Below are 16,105 nucleotides of genomic sequence, written 5' to 3'. Positions count from 1 at the left end.
GGAGGATCTTGCTTTGATTTATGTCATCAAGGGTTCTGCCTGTGTTTTCCTCTAAGAGTTTTACACTTTCTGGTTTTACATTTAGGTCTGCCCTTTTTTCTTCTGCGTCAAGAGTTGCTTGTATCTGTGCCTTTTAGGCTTCAAATCCTTTTCGGAACAGGTTGAGGCACGGGCAACGTCAACGAGGATGCTCTTTCCCTTGTTCCCTTTAAGTGTCCCCACGTTGCCACGGTCTCCACAGCACCTGTCCGAAGGCTGAAACAGGAGTGCGTTACTGTTACTACTGTGCAGGGCCGCGGGCCTGGCCCCTCCAACTGAGCGCCTCCTAGATAACAGGACCGGTGGGAGCTGGCGCCGAGTCCGCAGCCGCGCTCGAAGCTCTGAGCGTGGCCGCGTCCGCAAGCAGCCAGGGCCCCGCGCGCCGGATGGCGCGTGCGCGCTCTCTGATTGGCCGGCGGAGCCGGCGCCTGAGCCAATGGGAGCGCACCTTGTTGTCAGGCGCGCAGCCGGCCGGCGCAGGGGGTCCGGCCGCCCTGGCGGTTGCTGTGGAGACGCCTGGTGAGCCCGCGGGCGACGGGGTTGCGGTGATCCGAGGTTGGGGCGCGACTCTGAGGGCTGGGGTGGGGGCGGAAGCCTGAGGTGCGGCGGGCGCGGGGCCCGGCCGCGAAGAGACCGAGGCCGGGAGCCGGAGCGGCCTGGCGGGGGCCTTTAGTCAGGTCCCTGCTCAGCCCAGCGGCCTCAGTGGGGGGCTTCGCCTGGGGACGGCGGTCGCGGCGCAGGGCCCCGCGCTGACCCCCCGCCTCGCGTCCTTCCATTTCACCTTCGCGGCGGTGCTGCGCGGTGAGCGCCCCTTGCGGGTGGTATCCCGCGTCCCCGGCTCCCCCCGCGGCCCGGCGGCTTCAGGCTGCAAGCCGTGGCCGCCCCGCCGCCTCCGGGCCGGATCGAGTCTCCGGACCGCGGCGGGGGGCGCTGCGCAGGCGGCTCTGGGGCCTCTCACTTCTCGGGGGCCTGGGTCACTGCAGGGCATGCTGTGTATGCGGCTTCCACGCGGCTGGGCTTCCCTCCGTGTGGCCCTTTTGGTTGTTGCTCAGTCGTGTCCGACGCTTTGCGACCCCAGGACTGCAGCACGCCAGGCCTCTCTATCCATCGCCAACTCCCGGAGTTCACCCAAACCCATGTCCATTTGAATCGGTGATGGCATCCAAGCATCTCATCCTCTGTCGTCCCCTTCTCCCAACTTCAATCTTTCCCAGCATCACTGTCTTTTCCAGTGAGCAGGCTCCTCTTTGTTTTTTTATAATATTATTATGTCTTGTGACTATAATGTGTATACTTTTAGTGATATAAGTACTTGGGGGCTCTGCATTGTCTTGTACTTCAGACACAGCCAAAGACAGTATGTAAGAGTGGGGCAGTGTTTTCATAACATCTTGTTTAAGGACACCGAAGTTTGAGTCTTATGTAAGTTTTATGTAATTTTCATGTGTCCCGAAGTTTTTCAGCCATTTGAAAATGTAGAAATCATTCTTTGCTCACTAGCCCACTGTTTTGCTACAGCCCAAGAGCAGAGGATGGTTTTTACATTTTTTAATAGTTGAAAAGCAAACTCAGATTAGGTCCATCGTCCCCCGCCACCCCCCATCCCCAAGATTGGGAATGCAAGGTCATGTGGTAGCTCTGTTCTTAGTGTTTTAAGGAACCTCCAGACTGTGCTCAGTAGCGGCTGCACCAGCTTACATTCCCGCCAACAGGGTGAGAGGGTTTTCTTTTCTCCATGCCCCCCAGCGCTTGTTGTTTGTAGACCTTTTAATGATGCCTGGGAAACAATGGCAACAGTGAGAGGCTTTGCCCTGGGGGAATCCAAAATCTCTGCAGATGCTGACTGCAGCCACGAAATTAAAAGATACTTGTTCCTTGGAAGAAAAGCTATGACCAACCTAGTCAGCATATTAAAAAGCAGAGACATTACTTTGCCAACAAAGGTCCATCTAGTCAAAGCTGTGGTTTTTCCGGTGGTCATGTGTGGATGTGAGAGTTGGACTATAAAGAAAGTTGTGCGCCGAAGAATTGATGCTTTTGAACTGTGGTGTTGGAGAAGACTCTTGAGAGTCCCTTGGACTGCAGGGAGATCAAACCAGTCCATCCTGAAGGCAGTCAGTCCTGAATATTCATTGGAAGCACTGATGCTGAAGCTCTAATACTTTGGCCACCTGATGCGAAGAACTGACTCATTGGGAAAGACCCTGATGCTGGGAAGGATTGAAGACAGGAAGAGAAGGGGACGACAGAGGATGAGATGGTTGGATGGCATCACCGACTCTATGGACATGAGTTTGAGTAAGCTCCAGGAGTTGGTGATGGACAGGGAAGTCTGGTGTGCCACAGTCCATGGCGTTGCAAAGAGTCGGGCACGACTGAGCGACTGAACTGACTGAATAATTAGTGACGTTAAATGTATTTTCGTGCGTGTTTTGCATGCTTAGTCACATCCGACTCTTCGGCCCCATGGACTGCAGCACACTAGGCTCCTCTTTCCGTGGGGACTCTACAGGCAGGGATACTAGAGTGGCTCACCATGCCCTCCTCCAGGGGACCTTCCTAACCCAGGGATGTGACCCAGGTCCCCGCATTGCAGGCGGATTCTTCGCGGTCTGAGCCACCCGGGAAGCCCCGTGTGTCTTTTGCGTCTGTGTTTTTATTCTTGGTGGTGCTGGGTCCCCGTTGCTGTGTGGACTGGTCTCTAGTTGGGGTGAGCTGGGGCCGCTTTCCGTTTGCTGTGCACGGGCTTCTCACGGTGGGGGCTTCTCCTGTTTAGGAGCGCGGTCTCCAGGGTGCCTGGCCTGCAGTGCTTGCGGGTTGAGGACTCCATGGCACAGGCTCAGTAGTCCTGGCACGCGGGCTTAGTTGCCCCTTGGCATGTGGCATCTCCCCTACCGAGGACTGAACCTGTGTCCTTGTTTTGGAAGCATGGAGTCTTAACCACTGGGCTGTGTGTCCAGGAAGTCCTATATGTCTTCTTCAGAGGAGTGTCTATTTAGAACTTACGCCTATTTTTTGATTGTGTATTTTTCAATATTGAACTGTGTAAGCTGTATTTGTATATTTTGGAAATTAATTCGTTGTCAGTTGCACCATTTGCAAATATTTTCTCCCATTCTGGAGGTTGTCTTTTAAACTATGCTTGGAAAAAAAATAAATAAATAAACTATGCTTGGATTTAGTGGAAAGTTGCAACAATGATGCAGTGAGTTTCCAAATGTTTCTCCCCCTGCTTCCTAACTTTAACATCTTATATAATCCTAGTGCAATTGTCAGTAAAAGGAAAGTCATACTGATACAATATTATTAACTCAACTGTCATTTTTCTGCATAGTCACAACCCTAGTCCTTAAAGTTATTCAGTGTTTTATTAACTTCTTGGCCTTGCTACTTTTTGTCTAATATTGCTCAATTTAGGCTGTCTGCTGTTTTCTCATGATTAGAGAGAAATTATGCATTTTAGGCCAAAAAACACAAACATGCTCTACCTGTGGGGTAAGATTTTAGAAATGTTCGTATTCTGAATACTTTATCTTCCACTACGAACGTATTCTGTTACCTGTATACATTTTGTGGAGACGGGCATAGGCGTTCCACTGATGAAGTTTTCTCCTATTTGGCCACATGAAATGTCCGTTTCTCCTTTATGTGTGCACTGAATTGGTAGGTATGTTATATTCCCAAATAAGATGTGTATAAAGTTCTAGAATTCGAAGAAATGTCAGTGTTCTCCCAAATACACCAGGATGCCAGGCTGTACGAGGTTAACTCGGATGATTTTCCTATTGATGCAAAAATAAATAGTTGGATTTTAAAAGATCTGTGTTCTGGACGATACATAATCCCTTGGCACGTGCTTTTCTCTTGCTCCCTACCATGCCCCTCCCGCCGCCCCCTGACTGTTTGGTGATCACAGTGTCCATCCCAGCGTAGTTGATGGTGAAGCCAGTTTCCAGAGTTAATCAGCAGCATGTTTTGCTTGTTTAAATGTAGAAGCCAGCAGATGAAATAGCTATCGACCTAGTGGGGTTGTGTCTTCCTTGTCTGTGAAGGAGACTGTACTTTTTCCTTCCTTGTAAGAGCCCTTGGAGAACACAGAGCCCGTGTGGAGGTCGTAGCTGAGAGCTCTGTTGGCGGGAGTCGTGTCATTTTGTTTTATACGAGTAGAGCTCGTATTCAGTGCCTGCTGGGCCCGCACGGGGCTCTGTGCTGACCCCCGGGTGCGCCGTTTCCTGGCGCCTCGCTCTGCCCTCCCTGGAGTGTTTGGTGGTGCTGCGTCTTCATCCCACCCCTCAGGCTGGAGCCCGGTGTTCCCCGGCACCCTGCTGCTCCCTGGAGGCCCCCGAGGGCTCAGTTCTGTGGGTTTCCTCCTGGGGCGTACCCTCTGCTCCCCACGCTGCAGTCAGGCTCCTGCCCTGTCTTCCTTTACCAGACCCCACAGATCCGTGAGTGTGGGCCTGTCCACACAGCTGTGTAGCCTCCACCACTGTTCCCACCCCAGAAAGGAGCCCTGTTCCCCACAGGAGTCACCCCCGTCTGTCCCTCTCCCCGGCCCCCACCTCCTTCCTGCTTCTGTGGCCTCGTGGAGTCTGGACGCTGCACATAAATGGAAGCAGCGGTCTGTGGCATTGGTGATGGCTTCTTTTAATGGCTGTGTCCTCATGGTTCATCCAGGTGGTAGCAAGTGCAGCACTGTGGTCTGTTTTGTGACCGGATAATAATCCATTGGTTGTCTGGACATCCCACATTTTCTGTGTCCATCTGTCAGCTGATGGGCATTTGAGTGGCTCCCACCTGGAGTCTGTCATGAGTAATGCTGCTGTGAACGTTTGTGGGCGAGTTTTGCTATGGCCCTGTCTCCGTTTCCCTCGGGAGTGGACTAGCGTTCTGAGCAACTGCCACTGCCAGCAGGCTTCACTGCTTCATTCCCACCTGCAGGGTGTGAGGGTCGGATTTCTGCACGTCCTCACCAGTCCTGTCGTTTCTCTACAGATTTCACACTGGTCTGCCTGCCTCTAAGTTTTTGCCTTGTATTCCGCGTAGTTTTTTCTTTTGCATTGCCCTCTCGCCCTCCAGGCCCCTGCACCCCTCCCACCTGCCGCCTGCACCCCAGTCTTAGCGCAGGCCTTCCTCCTTCACTTTCCCCATCCCGGCGGGCGACCTGGTCTCTACCTGCTGCCTGTGTTTCCATTTTATTCAACTTTTGAAGAAATAACTGTTTGTCGATCTACTACTTGTGCTGAGCAGTGAGCCCTGGGGGCATGTCAGACTCACTCCTCCGTGTCCCCAGTTGTCTGGCCAGGGCAGGCGCTCTGTCCCTAGGCCAGGGGCTCCCCAGGTGGCAGACCACAGGGCGGTCCCGAGGTGCGCTCGCCTGTGTGCCCGGAGCCAGAGGCCGTGGTTTTGGACCCGGTTCCTGGTGGCCTGGCTCTTCTGGACCCCCCTCAGCCTGTCCTCCCTCCCTAGGAGCCCGTGGGCCGCCCTGCCCCGCCGCCACCGCCGGGTGGCGCCAGAGGCTCTGACGATGGTATGTGCTGGTGCTTGGCCTCGCCTCCCCCCCCCCCCCCAACCCGGGCGAGGGGCGGTGCTAGGGTGGGCCCTGAAGGCCATCCGAGTGGGGCTGTGGGCACCTTCGGGGGTGTGGGTGTCCAGCTGGCAGAGCCGCGTCTCTGTGGCAGAGAGACACAGCCCGTGTCACTGGAGTCAGTTTCCCGATGCCTGGGTCTTCTGCTGCATCAGGCTGCTGCTGGGTGTCCTCAGCCTGTCCCTTCTGTAGTGGACATGTTCCCTAAGCAGGTTGGCGTGGTCCTTCAGAACGTTCCAGGTCCCCTTTCCCTGGGTGGTCCACTCAGCCCCACATCTGGGGAGGCCGTAGCTGTTTGAGGCGGAGTGTGTTACAGAGAGCTGTGCGCCTTGTAGGTTAGTGACGAGACGAGCCACGTTTTATCTAAAAGCAGCTCTTCTCCTCCCTCACACCTCTGCCTCTAGATCCGAATCGCAGCCTTAAACGCCAGCTCCACGGTCGAAGACGACCATGAAGGAAGCTTTAAAAGTCACAAGACCCAGACAAAGGAGGCACAGGTGTGTGGTCACGGGCTCCTCCTCAGCTGGCCCTCCTGGGGTCTGCGTGGTTCTGGCTGATGTGGCCACCCTCCCAGGAGCTGTCAGCAGGGCTCCTGGGACCTTGGCCTTGCTCGGGCTGTGCCCTTGGCGCGCTGCCTGCTGCTGTTCAGGCTCAGCTGAGCCCACCTCGCTCGTGTCCACCTGGGGGGCCGCTGAGCAGTGAGCCCCTGGCAGGGTGGGGCCTCAGGGCCGTCCCCACCGCAGCAAGGCCGGCTCACACGGCCTGGAGTGCAGCCCCCGCACGCGCGGTCGGTTGGCTCGAAGAGACACACCTTTGTGGTCTTGGAAAACGCCTCCCATCTTGGTTTTCAGGAAGCAGAGGCGTTTGCCTTGTACCACAAGGCCCTGGACCTGCAGAAGCACGACCGATTTGAGGAGTCCGCCAAGGCCTACCACGAGCTGCTGGAGGCGCGCCTGCTGCGGGAGGTGAGTGCCCCGGGCTTTCCCGCCTGCGGAACGCCCTCCTCGCGGGGGTGCTCCGAGGTTGGGCGAGTCCGGAGAAGCACGCGGAACAGTCGCAGGCACAGAGACCCCCAAATGCCCTTCCTACTGGGGCGTCACAGTCTACCGGGTGGGGCGCTCTGTCCCCTCTCAGTGTGGAGGCGGCCGTGTGAATGGCTCGGGGCCTTATGTTTCGTGAAGTGTCAGAGCCGGGCATGGTAGGGCCACCAGGCGGCTGGGCGCCAGTGCTCTGGACGCTGCCATCCACGCTCGGGCCTCAGGCGTGACAGGCGTGCTGGACGCGTCCCTTCCCTGTCTTGCTGCCCAGATGGCCTGCAAACTGCTTCCTGGGGGTCTGGCCTTTCTCGTCTGTGTGCTTGGAGCTGGGGCGGGGGCGGAGGGGTCCTTGAAAGACCCCCGGGGCCACACTGTTCTCCAGTGGAGGGTGGTTCCGGACTTGCCCCCAGGCCTGCACGGAGGCCAGGGGCCCTGCTGACGGCCTGCGGAGGCTTCAGGGCCTGGCTCTCACTTTGCGCCTCTCTGCCACGTTCCCAGGCGGTTCCGTCTGGTGATGAGAAGGAGGGGCTGAAGCACCCTGGGCTGATGCTGAAGTACTCCACATACAAGAACCTGGCGCAGCTGGCCGCCCAGCGGGAGGACCTGGAGACGGCCATGGAGTTCTACCTGGAGGTGCTCCCCGCAGGCCTCGGGCAGCCCCTGGGGGCCAGTGGCTCCCCTGTCGTCCCTGGGCACTCTGGGGGGCTGGGCCGGGGCTGTCCCCTCGGACGCCTGCTGGAGGGGCGGGGCTGACTGAGCACGCGTCTGTGGCGTTGCTTGCAGGCGGTCATGCTGGACTCCACGGACGTCAACCTCTGGTATAAGATTGGACACGTGGCCCTGAGGCTCATCCGGGTGCCCCTGGCTCGCCACGCGTTTGAGGAAGGGCTGCGGTGCAACCCTGACCACTGGCCCTGCCTGGACAACCTCATCACTGTCCTGTACACCCTCAGCGACTACACCAGTGAGTGGGGCGCGGCTGAGTTTTGCGCGCGCTGCGTTGGCATGCAGGCGGGCGGGCAGCTTGGCTGAGCTCGGGGCCTGCGTTGATGTGCAAGGGCTGTCTGCCCAGCATTCAGGGGAAATGGAGACGCGTTTGCTTCCCCACCATGCTCTGCTGGCTCTGCTGGCTCTCTTCCTCGGTCGCGGTTTGCCGCTGGTGCTGTAGTGGGAAGACAGGCTCCCTTCAGCCTTCACCCCTACCCACCCCCGCTGCCTCCTGCCCCACGCCTGCTCCTGTGATTTGCTGATGGATGGCCTGGCGGCTGCAGCCTCACTCCCAGTGCCAGAAGCGCCCTTTCTCCTAGCGGCTTCTGCTTCCCCCTCTGTAGAGCCGCGTGGCTGCTGGAAACACCTGTGCCAGATAACAGCCCCCTCTGCCTTGTGGTGGCGTCACTCGCTGCCCTGCCTGGCCCTCTGCTCTGCAGGGGGACACATGGCCCCTTGCGGGCCATCCCGAGGTGGGCACTGACGGGGTGCTGGGCCTCCTGGGCCGGCTCCTCCCGGCAGCTATGCAGGAGGGCCCTGGGCAGGACAGGGTGCAGGGGAGCTGGCCTCGGGCACAGACGTGCTCCAGCACCCAGCCTGGGTGAAGGTTTCAGCCAGGAGGCTGGCTCTGGCGGCTCTTCCTTCCCTTTCCAGGGGCGGGTGGGGCAGGACGGGGTGGCGGAGGCTGGGAGGCTGGGCCCACACCCCTCCCTGGCTCCGTGTGTTCGAACCTGGCCAGCTGCTGGGTCCCTTCCCTGTGGTGACTGCCCGAGGCGACCCCAGCCTCTCCCCAGGTCCCCAGAGCCAGCTCAGCCGCCCCTGCCCCCTCCAGGTGGGGCGGGCACGTCTCGCCGCCTCCGCTGTGGGGCCTCTGCTGTCTGTCCTCTTCTCTGCACGTTTAACATCTCAGGCTCGCACGTGGGGTCAGCTCCGGCCGCGGGCCCTCGTGTCCCAGCGCAGATGTGCGTGTGCGTCTGTGGCCGTCCGCGTGTCACCCTGTTTCCCTGTTTTGACTCTGGTGCTTGCATCTTCCCGTCTCCCTGGGGCTCGTCCTGGAGCTCGGGCGCCCCCTGGAGGCCCGGCCTTCGGTATTCTGCCATCTCTGCACCCCGGCTCAGGCTCTGCGCTTGGTAAACCAGTCTTGAGCAAAAGATGGCCTCGGGGACTGAGTGGTGTGTGTGCCTGTGAGGGCGGAGGGCCGTCCCTGAGCCGAGGAGGCAGGCCTCCCTCTGCTGCAGGCACGGCAGCTCTGCTGCAGCCCCCGTCTTTCTCTCTGCTCCCACCCCTCCCCTGGGAGCCGTGCTCTCCTTCAGTGGGTGTCTGGCGGGGCGGCCTGGCTCCACCCTCCCTCCGGTGCTCCGTCCTGGCTTTCCTCCCCTCTCCCCACTCTGTCCTTCTCTGCTCATTCCTGATGGGAGTGCCTCGCATCCCCACTGACTGTGGAGCTGGGCCGGGCCCTGGGCCATCCCATCCAGAGCAGAGCGAGCTGGCAGTAGTGCTCCGGTTTGCAGGCAGCTGGGCCCTGTAGGGTGGGTTTGCTGGGTCAAGGGTCTGTGTGTGACACCGCCCCCCACCCCCCCCCCACCACCGCTGTTTCCCAGAGAGGTTGTCCAGCCTGTCCTCCCCTCCCCGGCAGCCTCGGGGTTACTATTTTCAGAAGCGGTTCCTGATTGGATGGGTCCAGGTAGTGTCGCATCCTTGTTTCCCCGGCGTCTCTTGGGCCCCAGAGCAGGGCCCCTTCCCTGGCGTCGCTGGCAAGGCCAGGGTGTCAGAGTGCAGCCCGAGGTCACGCCTTTCTCTTCTCCAGCGTGCCTGTACTTCATCTGCAAGGCCTTGGAGAAGGACTGCCGCTACAGCAAGGGGCTGGTGCTCAAGGAGAAGATCTTCCAGGAGCAGCCATGCCTCCGCCAGGACTCCCTCCGCATGTTCCTCCAGTGGTGGGTCCCTTATGGTCTGTCCTGCCCGCGCCTCTGCTTCAGGCTCTCAGGGCTGCCTCTGTCCGCCTTGCTGCCCGCCTTCCCCTCTCCGAGGCTGGGCTTTCCGCACTGCCCGGCCCGCCTCTGACCCGCCCTGCCTGCCTCCGGGATGGGGCCCTTTGCAGCCTGACCGCCCAGTCCTCCTGTCTCCCTCCCCGGGAGGAGAGTGGGCCTGGGCCCGGCAGGCGCTGGGCTGGCCCTGCTGGCCCTGCCCTGTCCGCTTCCCTGGCTCCCCAGCGCCCTCACTGGAGTCCCCACCTCTCCCTGGCCCGCTCTCCTGCCTCTTTCGTGTTCTGGCTCCCAAGTCCCCCCTTGGCAGCTTGCCAAGCTTGGGCTGCCTCCCTCGCCACTCCCCCCGTCCGTGGTGTCAGCTTGGCCCCGGGAGTTTTCCACTGGGAGTTAGTGGTCATTTGTCCCGGTGTTTATGTGTCAGGAGACCGTGTCTCTTGTTCCCACCCGTCCGACGGGACTGCCCTTCTTTGGGGAGGCGGGTGATGAGCCCACGAGTGCCGGGGAGCCCTGCAGGGAGGGGCCTCTGCTGGCAGAGGTGTGTCCGTGGGAGGCACGCCGGGGCCTCAAGCTCCCGCCCTTGCTGTTGACTTCCATGGGCTTTGGTGAGCTTGGCTGCTCTGAGGGCTGTTTTTGGATGGGCAGTGTGGGATAGTTAAATCCTTATAAGCTCTTCAGCAAAGGATGGGAGTAGCGTGTGGTTTTTCTGCTGTCAGTGCGGTCCTGCTGAGGTGGATGAAGGCCCGTTGCCCGGTTGTGAGCAGATTAAAGGGCGTTAGTCACGCTGTGTACATGGGTGTTAAGGACGCTAATTACTGCCCTTTCCAGCCCAAGTGGTAATTTTATTTGTGGGAAGAATTAACACAGACCACAGGGTGTTAACTGCACGCCGGCATGTAGGATCTGCACCGTGGCGCTGTGCCCCGGTCACGCCTCTGTCCCTTGCACTCTCAGTGACATGTCCATCCACGAGGTGTCGGTGAGCGCGGCCGAGGCGCAGGCCATCGTGGACGAGGCCCTGGGGCTGCGCAGGAGGCGGCAGGCGCTGACGGTGCGCGAGAAGGAGCCGGACCTGAAGCTGCTGCAGCCCATCCCCTTCCTCACGTAGGTTGTCCGGGGTGCCAGGCGGCCGCTGGGCGCTGCATGGGCGGGGACACGGGGCACACACGGGCAGGTGGCCGCAGGACATGATCCGGGCCTCCCCTGCCTGGATTCCTGGGTCCATGCCGTCTTCTACCTGCCGCTTGCCACGCTCCTGTCAGCCCCGCTCACCGCCCGCCCCAGGAGAGAGGGGGCGGCGGATGGGGGCCCTCAGGGCTCTGAGGGACTAAGGGTGGGTGGGGAGCCCACCCCAGGGCCTGGTGTCCTGCTCGAGAGTCCACGCTCACAATGGGGCCACGCTGCTGTGTGGGTTGGAGAGGGTTTAGGGCCAGAGCTGGAGTGGGCATGGGTCAGGCAGGGGGAAGCCGGTGCAAAGGCCCGGCAGCGTGTGGGCTGTGATTTTGTTTGCAGAACTGAACGAAGCTACGCAGCTGAGGGTGTGTTGGGCGGGGTGGGGCAGTGACGTCCGGCAGGCAGCACCATGGCGACAGGTGGAGGCCTTGGTTTTTAGTCTAAGGGCCTGGGAAGCTGTTCAGGGATGGGTGGATGGGTACCTTATGCCACACTTTGTCATACCGCAACACCACATGGCACGCAACACGACACGGGATGACACGTAGAACACAGGACAGACAGCGGGCCACGTGGCCATGGCGCACCTCAGCACAACACAGCACGCGGCACGCTGGCTCACGGTGGCACACACGCTCTCGGCCTGTGCCCAGCAGGCTCCAGCCCAGGAGCTGTTGAGCCCCTTTGGAGCACATCCCTGTCAGTAGCCCTCCCCCAGGAAATCAGACGAGTGGCCGCCGCAGGGCGAGCCTACCGGGCGGTAAAGACGGGACCTTGCTTAGAAGGGCTTATCGCGTGAGCCCGCAGCTGCCCCTGCCTGGTGGGGCTGAGATGCCTTGGGGCTCCTGCGTGGAGTGCGGGGCGTGTGGGCTCCACTCCAGCCCAGCGGCTCCACCTCAGCGGTCAGTCGCCCTGGCCCCCCGCCCTCACAGGGATGGCGGCCTGGGCTCTGGGCCCCCTGTGGTGTGTGCTGAGCCTGCGTGGTGACCCTTTCCCTGCAGCTGGAAGTGCCTCGGTGAGAGCCTGCTGGCCACATACCACCACCTCACCACGTGCGAGCCCCCGCGGCCCAGCCTGGGCAAGAGGATCGACCTGTCTGACTATCAGGACCCTGGACAGCGCCCTGTGTCCCCCGAGGAGGTGGCGCCTGTCAGCGTGCTCCAGCCAAGCCCTGCCAGCGCCAGCCCTGCAGCCTCCGTGGCAGAGCCTGTGCTGACGTTCACCCCCGTGCCCACGGCCAGCTTCCCACTGCACAGCCCCAGCCTGCTGGAGACGGGCGTCCCCACCGGTGAGCGGGCCCCGGGGAAGGCTTCAGGGGACCCCATCTGCTGAGCAGCAGTGAGAGTTGGAGAGCCCTGCCCTCTCCAAAGGCCGGGTCCTGCCACCACCTGGCCCTGCAGGAGAGCTCCGGGCTGCTGGCCGGCCTCCCTCCACAGTGGGGCCCTGGGGGTGGGGTTGGCCTCGGGGACAGTTCCTCAGGCCCCTGCCTGCTGTGCTGCTGGGCACTGACACTCCCAGCTTAAGCAGCAGCCAGCAGTCACTGCCGTCTGTGGTCATGTCCATTGGAATGGCATTACTGATTTTTATCATCATTGGAGCCTTCCAAAAACACTTCGGACCAAAGCTTCTGAGCCTTTTCTTGATTTCTGTGTCACTGATAAAGCCTATGTGGCAGCTGAAGAAGGTTCTGAATGAACATGTATGTAATGGTTTCTAACTTTTTAACTTCATCACGAGTGACACCTGTCTGCTATGAATCACATGACCCTCTTGCCCGCATCCTGTCACTGGGCCTTGGGCCTGGGCAGTCAGGGTGCCTGCTGCTTGCTTAGCCCCGTCCCAGGACAGCCAGTGGGGGGGCTTTGACCCTGAGACCCTGGCATTCTGTAGCTATGGAAAGTAGTCTTGAGGCCTGGCCTGTGGGTGAGAAAGGGGTGAGGTTAAGGGATGTGAACTGGCCTTTCCTCAGGCTCTGTTTTGATAGAGGGGATGGAAATTTCCTGAACGTCCGAGGAGCCACACATTAAACGCGCAGGCAGGTTATAAAAGGACTGAGCACTTTGAGGTGCGTTTCCCTGGCCCAGCTCTCCTGAGCTTCCGACTCGCTCTCTTTGTAAAGGTGATGTCTCCGGGGGAGATAAATCCAAGAAAGGGGTGAAACGGAAGAAGATTTCCGAGGAGAGCGGGGAGACGGCGAAGCGGCGGTCTGCCCGCGTCCGAAACACCAAGTGCAAGAAGGAAGAGAAGGTGGACTTCCAGGAGCTGCTGCTGAAGTTCCTGCCGTCCAGGTGCGGCCTGTCGGTCTCGGCAGAGGAAGCACACAGCCTCCCGCCTCCCTCCCACCTCTGGTTCTGGGGCCACCCTCCCCTGTGGGTGCCTCCTCCGCCCCTGGATGGGGGCCTCCGAACGTCCTGAAGGCAGGAAGCGGGACTCGCGTGTCTTCAGAGCGGGGGCTGCCTGCTCATGCCTCACGCCTGGGCCTCCCGTTGTTCAGGCACAGATGCCAGGACAGCCCGTGGGAGGGGCCCATGCTCAGGGAGGTGCCCGCTTGGCTTCTCCAGGCTCCGCAGGGTCCCTGGAGCTTGAGAAAGTGGATGGCGGGTTTGGGAGGCGTCCCATTTCTCGGGCTCCTGAGAGAAGCCTCCCAGGAGGAGGTGGGCCCGGCTGCCCGGGGAAAGGGGTCTGCGCCCCGCGCTTGTCCCCTGGGTCTTCTCTGGCCCCGCTGTCTTGCCCTGTCCCCTCCCTCAGACACTCTGGGCCTCAGTGCCTGTGCTCTCCCGGGTACGGCACTAGACTTCCTACCCCCGCCCGAGCGCAGAGAGCAGGCGGGTTCTCTCTGCCCACCGACGTTTGAGGGGCACGTCTCGTAAGCCAGGGTGTCCTCTCCCGTGCCCTGTGTCTGTGTCTGTGAGACTCTACCCCGTTTTCTCCCTCCTGTGGTCCTGGGGTCTGGTAGGTGGCCGTGTGTCTGTGAGCATCCTTCTTGGGTCCTCAGCTGGCTCTGGCTCCTGACCGTCGGCTCCAGGGTGGTGCATTCAGGCTGACGAGGGCGGGGCCGGCCAGGAGCTTCCTGTGGCTTGTGAATCTCTCTGGCCACAGGGTTTGGTTTTCCTAGTTCTCTGCTTTTCTGTTTCTTTGGGGAGAGGGACGTGCCCGAGTGGAGCCGTTCTCAGCGGGAGCAGGACGTGGGCTCTCAGGTGGCTTCCTCCCGAGCAGAGCAGGCCTCCCGGCGGGAGCCCCGGGGTGCTTCACCCTACCCCCTCCCGCTGCCCTGCCTGGGTCCTTGTTCCCCAGCCCTGCTGGTGGGGAATAGTGTCTTCCTTCTCTTTTACCTTAGTTTCAACTGCTGGTTTCCTGTGTGGTTTTCACGTCAGCTTCCTCGAATGGCTGGCAGGGGCTCACAGTGGCTTGCTGGGTGTGGTCCCCAGAGAGGGCAGCGGTGCATTTGTGCATCCTTGGGGGGCGGCGGGGACAACTGAAAGCAGAGTCCCTGGGGGGTCTGCCAGGAGAGGTCCCCCTCCCCTGAGCCCAGAGCACTGTGAGGCATCGTGGAGGTGCTGCCTGCCCCCCCTGCTCCCCCAGCCTGCTTTGGCCTCAGCATGTGGAGGCTTGGCTGACTGCTGTCCAGGCGAAGTCCTGCGGCCGCTGTCTCCAGTTCCCTGTGGGTATGAATCCTATGTGGGTCCTTTCTGTGTTTCCCACTTGAAGGTCAGCTTCCTGTGGACAGGGGTCGCCGCAACCCCGGCTGTATTCCAACCTTGGCCTGATGCCTGGTGACCACCTAATGGGATGGGTGAAGGCAAGCATGGGCCAGACCTGGCCACGAAGGCTCGCAGAAGTGGAGCCCCCTTCCCTGGGGCCAGCCGGGCCGGTGTGAGTCTGGTGTGTTCCCTGCAGGTTGAGAAAGCTGGACCCTGAGGAGGAAGACGACCCCTTTAACAGCTATGAAGTCCCGCCAGAGGCCAAGCTGGAGAGCTTCCCCAGCACGGGGCCCCACAGGCTGTCCTCCGACTTGGCCACGTTCGTGGAGTCTGGTAGGAGGGGCCACGGGCGCTGCTGGGGGCATGTCTGGGCGGGGGCCCGGGGGTGGCCCAGGGCTGCCCGGCTCTGTCCCACCTGAGCTCTGAGCCCGGCCGGCTGAGGCGCTGGACCGCCTGGCGCGGGCCTTGCTGGTCCGATGGTGCGTCTCACTGTTGGGGGTGGCTGAGCGCTGGGCGCTGTTCTGCCGCCTGAGACCGTGCCCCCTCGGGCCTAGAGGTTCAGACAGGTGCACCCACAGCTGTGGGGGGCGTGGGCTCGCCACACTGCTGTCCTCCTCTCCCGAAGAAGGCAGGCCTGGCGTGGAGGACCCCCTCACGTCGGCCCCCCCAACTCATGTCGGGCCCCCCCCTCACGTCAGGTGCCCTCTCACGTCGGGTCCCCCCTCGTGTCGGGCCCCTCCCATGTCGGGTCCCCCCCTCCCTTCGGGGCCCCCTCACGTCGGCCCCTCCCTCCTGTCAGACCCCCCCTCATGTCGGGCCCCCCATCATGAGGGCCCCCCCTCACGTTGGGTCCCCCCCCCGATGTCAGGCCTCCCCCCTTCACGTCGGGTCCCTCTTGCATCTGGTCCCCCCTCCCGTCGGGCCCCCCCTCACGTTGGGGCCCCCTCTCCTTTCGGGCCCCCCACCTCACGTCAGGCCTCCCCACTTCACGTCGGCCCCCCCCTCCCGTCGGCCCCCCTCACGTTGGGTACCCCTCCCTCACGTCGGGCCCCCCTTGCATCTGGTCCCCCCTCCCATCGGACCCCACCCCTTGCAGTTGGGTCCCGTGTTGGCCCCCCCTCACGTCGGGCCCCACCCGTGTTGGCCCCCGACTCCCTTCAGGCCCCACCCCTCCCATCGGGCCCCCCCTCCCGTCAGCCCCCCATGTCGGTACCGCCCCTCACGTCGGGGCCCCCCCTCCCGTCGGGCCCCCCCATGTCGGCCCTCCCCTCCCTTCGGGCCCCCGCCCTCACGCTGGGCCCCTCCTGCAGAGGAGCAGGACATGCAGGCCTTCCTGCTGGGGAACCTGAGCAATGGGGGCATCCTGGAGCTGATGATGCGTTTCCTGAAGAGCATGGGCCACAGGTTCCTGCTGCGCTGGCCGCCGGGCCTGGCGGAGGTCGTGCTCAGCACCTACCACAGCTGGCGGAGGCACAGTGCCAGCCTGCCCAACCCGCTGCTCAGGGACTGCAGCAACCGGCACATCCAGGTGGGTCTGCGGGGCGCTCTGGCCCCTCTTCCTTGGAGGAGGACAGCTGCTTCTAGGGGCAATGCTGGGGC

The 16,105-nt window shown here is 61.4% G+C and overlaps 1 protein-coding gene across 1 annotated transcript in view; it reads left to right on the top strand.

Annotated features, from left to right (window-relative positions):
* The first annotated feature begins 489 nt into the window (after positions 1–489).
* CABIN1 (calcineurin binding protein 1) overlaps positions 490–16,105 on the top strand; it is a 71,579-nt gene continuing 55,963 nt past the window's right edge. Inside the window, 12 exon segments of the mRNA XM_027566174.1 lie at positions 490–558; positions 5,506–5,566; positions 6,028–6,120; positions 6,475–6,588; positions 7,159–7,293; positions 7,444–7,624; positions 9,455–9,584; positions 10,587–10,736; positions 11,807–12,093; positions 12,925–13,093; positions 14,703–14,839; positions 15,817–16,034. Of these exon segments, the coding sequence (XP_027421975.1) occupies positions 5,564–5,566; positions 6,028–6,120; positions 6,475–6,588; positions 7,159–7,293; positions 7,444–7,624; positions 9,455–9,584; positions 10,587–10,736; positions 11,807–12,093; positions 12,925–13,093; positions 14,703–14,839; positions 15,817–16,034 (1,617 nt within the window). The 5' untranslated portion in view covers positions 490–558; positions 5,506–5,563.

Source organism: Bos indicus x Bos taurus, chromosome 17 (assembly GCF_003369695.1).
Source record: "Bos indicus x Bos taurus breed Angus x Brahman F1 hybrid chromosome 17, Bos_hybrid_MaternalHap_v2.0, whole genome shotgun sequence".
NCBI lineage: Eukaryota > Metazoa > Chordata > Mammalia > Artiodactyla > Bovidae > Bos > Bos indicus x Bos taurus.
The sequence above is the reverse complement of the archived record's forward strand: the minus strand, read 5'-3'. Positions and strand labels throughout refer to the sequence as shown.